The sequence below is a fragment of the Oncorhynchus mykiss genome, chromosome 13, assembly GCF_057628025.1.
Source record: "Oncorhynchus mykiss isolate SJ-2025 chromosome 13, ASM5762802v1, whole genome shotgun sequence".
In the NCBI taxonomy this organism is placed as follows: Eukaryota; Metazoa; Chordata; class Actinopteri; order Salmoniformes; family Salmonidae; genus Oncorhynchus; species Oncorhynchus mykiss.
In genome coordinates this window covers 40,808,398-40,815,035 of record NC_143034.1, presented here as the reverse complement: position 1 = coordinate 40,815,035, position 6,638 = coordinate 40,808,398, and the positions used below count along the sequence as shown (strand labels likewise).

The 6,638-nt window shown below is 40.9% G+C and overlaps 1 protein-coding gene across 2 annotated transcripts; it reads left to right on the top strand.

The window, feature by feature from the left end:
- Positions 1 to 332: 332 nt before the first annotated feature.
- Positions 333 to 3,493, top strand: LOC110486127 (cyclic AMP-dependent transcription factor ATF-4). Of its 2 annotated transcripts, none has more exons than XM_021557497.3 (3): positions 333 to 538; positions 1,443 to 1,853; positions 2,186 to 3,493. In XM_021557497.3, exons 2-3 carry the CDS (start codon positions 1,559 to 1,561, stop codon positions 3,106 to 3,108), a joined length of 1,218 nt encoding a protein of 405 aa, XP_021413172.2. In that variant the 5' UTR covers positions 333 to 538; positions 1,443 to 1,558; the 3' UTR covers positions 3,109 to 3,493. The 2 variants fall into 2 exon arrangements, with proteins under 2 accessions (XP_021413172.2, XP_021413173.2); XM_021557498.3 differs by having other exon boundaries at positions 335 to 538; positions 2,189 to 3,493.
- The last annotated feature ends 3,145 nt before the right edge of the window (positions 3,494 to 6,638 follow it).

Below are 6,638 nucleotides of genomic sequence, written 5' to 3'. Positions count from 1 at the left end.
ATGGAATTCTATTTCACTTTAATGTTTCAAGGACAAAATTACATGTATTTAAGTATTTGTTACTGTAGTGGGGACAGTAACATCAGTAACCTCAAAGAATCTGACTAAGGAAAGTGTTTTTTATTTTTTCACTTTATATGTTTATCTCACATAATATAATTTCAAAGTATGCATTAAGGTGTCTGTAATAGTATAAACGTGACAAAAATGAATGTAGACATTAATAAATGCTTTTCTTTAACTTCCAAAATATGTTCTACAATGGGGGGGCAAGATGGATGCACGGTGGCTTCAACACAAACCTTCCTATAAGTAATCTAGTGTGTATATATATATACATCATTGGTATTTTTGAGAGTTGTATATTACGCTGCGCCCTCAGCATGCGCCATTTTCAACCAGCACCTAACAACATTCAAGTGACACCGCTTTCTTGGGCGAAATGGCAGTTTAACGGTTCGCGGCGGTCCTAGCAGCAGCAAATTCAACAGTGCATCAATCCAGTGCACTGCTTCAACTTCATATTTGTCAAAATGACGTAAGTATATATTTGTAGGCAAGTGGCTGGCTAACGTGAATCTGTGACAGGTCAATGACGACAATGCGCTCTAACCTCAATTTGTGAAACTATTAGCCTGCTTATGTTGTGTAGCGAAGTATTTTTATAAATGCATATAGTATATCTTGCCGTAAGGTTGCCATTCTCCAGACAAATCCTTGGAATGACATTGGATACAGACGTCACGAGTCAGATCAGAGAATGTTACATTGTATCTCTTTCTGGTAAAATGGCCAGTGAGCTGTTAACATAACAACCCGCGACATTGTCACCAAATTGGTAAAAATATAGATTTTTTAAAAATAGAATGTGTGATACGATTTTATTCCAGGAATGCCAACGTGGAACAAAATGGTTCGTGTTCTTTTTCTAACAAAATGGCGATATAATCAATGTTTAAGGCGGGATGGTGAACACAATCGTGGCTGTTAGGGAGGCGGAAGCAGCCATCTCATTCGCTAGACACACTTCCATCACAGATAGAACCATGTTTAGTTATACAAATCTTTGCCTCTGTTCTGACGATGGTTGCTGTGGAAACTGACTGACCTCATTTGGCGCGTGTGCGAGTCACAAGACAAAGGCAGTGAGGGTATTCAGTGCCAGTGCAAGGAGGTGCGCTGTAAAATGGTAGGGGCAGTGTTGTGCACAAAACGCATTACAGATATAAACACAAGTTCAGACTTACATATTTTTTTTGCCACCCAATTAAAAATGTGCGCAGACAAATGTTACATTACTCAATCACAACACAACATAACATGACCATGACATAATATAGAATCAACATAAAGGAGAAAAGGCAATTTCTTTAGCCCACATTATGAGCTTCGGTTTACATTATTACATGAACTCACCATGTCATCTCCTATCTCTTTCCCAGGTCCCTTGTGGAAACCCTTAGCACTGCTGTAGTTGACAGCATAAAAGAACCGCTTGACCTCCTACTGCAGTACCTACAGTCTCAGATCCTAGTGACTGTACTGCAACAACAGAGCTATGACCATGATGAGCTCACAGTTTGGCCTGGACGATATGGAGGCCCTACTCTGGGGGCCTTCCTCTCTCATGGCCGACCCCATGGGGTCGCTGCTCCACCATGATGAAATTACCTTGATAGAGGGGGCTTCACCCCTCTCGTCATCTTCTCCAATTCTCCTTCTATCCCCTCCTCCCTCTCCGCCTTCGCTGCTCCTCCAGGAAGAGAAGGCTGAGGTAGACTTGCTGCACTTCCCTTGGCTATCTGCTGATGAGCTAGGCCACACCCATCACATTGCTGCAGATAATGGGAAAGGTGAGGACCACCACGTCCTAAGTCCTCCACACGTATGTTCATACTGGTCGACAGTGTGTAGAAATCCATAGCAATTTATATTTTATTCCCATGATCTGTTTTTTTTGCAGTATAGAAAAGGTAATAGGTTTTCAAATCAAATTTCATTTGTCACATGCGCCGAATACAACAGGTGTAGTAGACCTTACAGTGAAATGCTTTTATCACAAATAAGAAAACTTAAGACTTCCACTTTGACATTTATGATCACCACTTGTAATGCAAATATTTGTATTTTCATATTACTTTGGCTATTGAGCAGTTGAATAACCTGCTTTCTTTGTCCTCCACAGAAGATGCCTTTTCTGGCATGGACTGGATGGCTAAGAGGGTCGACCTGAGTGAGTTTGACCTGGACTCCCTTATATGTTCCCCCAGCTCCCCTGAAGACCTCATTACTTCCTTTGAGTGTCCCATGGAGCTGGACTCACTCCCCCTCCCAACTCTCCCTACTCCCACGGACCTTCCCACCACCACTGATCCACTCTTCCCCCCGACCGTCTCACAGCCCCAGGAAGACCCTCAGGAGGTCCATTCACCTCCCCCCTGGGTCCCTGATGCCCAGGAGGAGCTGGAGATCAAATCGGAGCCCCAGTCCCCAGCCCCCTCTCTTCTTCCATCTCCCACCTTCACCTTAGAGTTGGGCAGTGAGGTGGATGCCTCGGCGAGTGTCAGCGAGAAACTGCTTCACCTGGAGTTACCCCAGTCGGTCCCCAGCATCGTGCTGTCTCTCTCCCCAACCCGCATCGTTGTCCTCCTGGCCCCTAAACATGAGGTTGGCGTGACAACCGTCACCATCCCAGAGATCCTCTCCTCTGACAGTGACAGCAGCTTTAGCGCCTCCGGTCAGCTCAACTGGCCCTCCATCGCCACAACTCGGTCAAGGTTCCAAAATAGGAGAAAACCGTACCCAACAACCCCCAATTCTAGGCCACAACATCCAGACCAGCCATCTCGCACCACCACATCCACTGGAGGACCCCCGAAGGAGAAAAAGCTCAAGAAGATGGTGCAGAACAAGACGGCGGCCACGCGCTACCGCCAGAAGAAGAAGACTAAGCAGGAGGCCCTGAGCGCGGAGTGCGACAAGCTGGAGCAAAGGAACCACAAGCTGGCGGAGAAAGCAGACTCCATCGCCAATGGGATCCAGTATCTCAAAGACCTCATGGAGGAGGTGCGCCAAGCGAAGAGCAAGAAGGGACTCGGTGACCTCTAACTGTAGTGTAACCCACCAAGTATCCTACTATCTATAATGCTTTTTAAATGCATGTATTGAGACTCCCAAAGCCCAAGTTCTATTGACCTTCCTGCCTGTCTCTTCCTTTGAGTTTAAAGAGACTGTTCTTGTAGCTTGAGTTTGATGTAGTCCCTGATCTCTTGTATTAAAACCTTAAGTATTTTCCTAACAGTATATTGATTTGTGTAATTGGTCTGATCTTCTGTCTCTGTCATTGTTTATTCTTATCAAGACGCGTCTATATTTCTGTAGAAGCATGTAGTCTTAAATAGGTTTTGAATCTTATTATACATGTGTATTTTTACTGTAGTCTGAATCGTATCTAATTGTATTCCTTTCCGTATCTATTAAAAAGTCAAATCCATTTGGTCTTGTGCAATTCATTTAGCAAACTCTGGGAATATACAGTGATCATAATACAGTGAAGACAGTATATTTATTAGGACCAATCTTGCCATTTTACTGCGTCTCAAATAAGTATTGTAATTTCAAAATAGAGTCCTCGGCCTCATTTAGCTAATACCGGTGTGAATGTGTTCAGAAGTGCGGAGGCCAGTTGTTTGAATATAGCCCAGATATGACCTGCTCCAGTGACCTCCTGACCCATACAAATACTGGTTCAATGGAGGAACATTATCAGTATGTTCTGGCTCAACATAACCATTTACCCAGATAAGGGTCAGGTTTAACAATTGCACCATATCCCCTATATAGTTAATTTACTTTGTTTTAGTTCATTCTGGGATACATCCAAGTTCCAACAAATGTTGTATTTTCTGATCATCTTGTGTTGGACACAGTTTCCAGCTACCTCACTGACCTCCACAGTGACACGACACTGTATTCAACCTAAAACTGGGACTAGGGTTCTCACACTTTTTTTGTTGCTCTGGGGCTTTTGTCCAGATAGCTTGGGGGAAATTCTCTATTTGGGATTGTGCCAAACCTCTCTGGGGTAGGTGGGACGCGTGTCCACATGGCCAATAGCCAGGGAAAATGCAGAGTGCCAAATGCAAATACATTTCTATAAAAATCTAACTTTCATTAAATTCCACATGCAAGATATCAAATTAAAGCTACATTCGTTGTGAATCCAGCCAACATGTCAGATTTCAAAAAGGCTTTTCGGGGAAAGCATAAGATGCTATTATCTGATGATAGCACAACAGTAAACAATGAGAGAGTAGCATATTTCAACTCTGCAGGTGTGACACAAAACACAGAAATAAAATATAAATCATGCCTTACCTTTTGTTGGCACTCCTATATGTCCCATAAACATCACAAATGGTCCTTTTGTTTGATTAATTCCGTCGATATATATCCAAAATGTCCATTTATTTGGCACATTTGATCCAGAAAAACACTGCTTCCAACTTAAAAAATATCTCAAAAGTTACCTGTAAACGTTGCCAAAACATTTCAAACTACTTTTGTAATACAACTTTAGGTATTTCTTAACGTATATAATCGATTAAATTGAAGACTGGATGATCTGTGTTCAATACAGGAGCAAAACAAACTGACCCTACTTTTCTGGTTACGCGCCTCTATCAAAAGGTGAAGTGACATTCGTTCACATGAAGTGACATTCGTTCTGAGCTATGGTACTTCTTCATTACACAAAGGAAAAAACCTCATCCAATTTCTACAAACTGGTGACATCCAGTGGAAGTGGTAGGAACTGCAGGAAAGTCGATTAGAATTCTGGATTCCCCATGAAAACATATTGAAAAGACAGTGACTTAAAAATAAACAAACATCTGAATGGTTTGTCCTCTGGGTTTCGCCTGCTAAATACGTTCTATTATACTCACATATATTAGGATCTGGGACAGAGTAGGAGGTTGTTCAGTTTGGGAACGCTATTCATCCAAAAGTGAAAATGCTGCCCCCTACCCCAAACAGGTTTTAAGTGGTGAATGAGGCACAATGTATGGCTCTCTGAAACCATTCACAAGCTCCCTAAAGATGCTGTCTGTTCAGTGAGAAGCACAACCAGTTCCGTAGGAAAATTAAACCTAATTTACCACAACTTCTGTTAACTCTTGATGTTACAACTGGTCTGTCTGGTAGCTAATTTTTAATTAAACCCTTATGTTGCATCATTTAATAATGGATAATAACCCTCACCGCAAAGCAGGAAGTGTCCTGGCTCCAGGAGTGTCATGCGACTCAGTCTTCCTTGGGAATCTCATGCGAAATCCATAGTGGACATGTTACTGGCCAATCTTGACCCTTGACTGAGACAGTAGGCTTTATCAAGCTGTGGGTTCTGTTGATTCCTCAGTTGTGGTTGGTGTCAGCAACACTTGAAGTTTATGTTCAGTTCACAGACATCTTTTAAATATGGGAAGACATGCAATAGGCCTACATTGGACATAGAGACCTACAAAATATCTTTGGATGGTATTTGAATGGTATTGCAAAAAACAATGAATGTTTGTTAAATACAGTTCAGTACAATAAGCTCTTCATTTGTTTTTTCTTCTAAGTTTTCCATATTTAACATTGAGAAAGGATATAAAAGTAAAGTAATTCATTGATTAGCTTCTTGGATCCCTGTTATGATTTTTTGAAATTAGATTGAATAGGAATGGTCTTAAAACTGTCCCTTAAGGCGCTCCTGTCTTTATGTTGCTTAACTGCAATGTAATGAGGGATGTTGTGTGACAGCATTGCTATGTATTACTGGAATGAAACATTCCTTTTTTTATATCGCAACTCTGGACACTCCCAATGCTTTACTGACTGTTTCATCTAATAGTATATTGCAGTACACATACTCAAAAAACTTGCACATTCATATTTGAATGTTCAATTGCAATCAATTAAATTTGTGGAAACAACATGTATACCTGTATTGAATCATTTTATACTGTAGGCCTAAAAGCTGCCAACAAGTATTCAGCATATGTGGGAACTCCTTTGAGACTCTTGGAAAAGTATTCCAGGTGAAGCTGGTTGAGAGAATTCCTAGAGTGTGCAAAGCTGTCATCAAGGCAAATGGTGGCTACTTTGATGAATCTCAATTATAAAATGTATTTTGATTTGTTTAACACTTTTGGTTACTACATGATTCCATATGTGTTATTTCATAGTTTTGATGTCTTCACTGTAATTCTACAATGTAGAAAATAGTTTTAAAAAAATTGAGAAAAACTCTTGAATGAGTAGGTGTGTCTAATCTTTTGACTGGGACTATTGCATAATTTGCAAATAAATTCATAAAAAATCCTGCAATGTGATTTTCTGGATTTTTTTCTCATTTTGTCAGTCATAGTTGAAGTGTACCGATGATGAAAATTACAGGCCTCTCTCATCTTTTTAAGTGGGAGAACTTGCACAATTGGTGGCTGACTAAATACTTTTTTTGCCCCACTGTATTTGGGTACATCTTCCCATTTCAAATTAACTATTATGGCAGCTTAATGACTTAAAATCATTTATACCGTTATGATAGAATTGTGCCACCAGTAGGAGTAGTAACACCAATGAAGGTAACACCA

What these genes read in the sequence shown, in the direction of transcription:
- LOC110486127 (XM_021557497.3), top strand. Translation starts at nt 1,559, where the DNA reads ATGACCATGATGAGCTCACAGTTTGGCCTGGACGATATGGAGGCCCTA. An exon ending in TGCTGCAGATAATGGGAAAG is followed by an intron (nt 1,854 to 2,185) that starts GTGAGGACCACC and finishes TGTCCTCCACAG; the next exon opens with AAGATGCCTTTTCTGGCATG.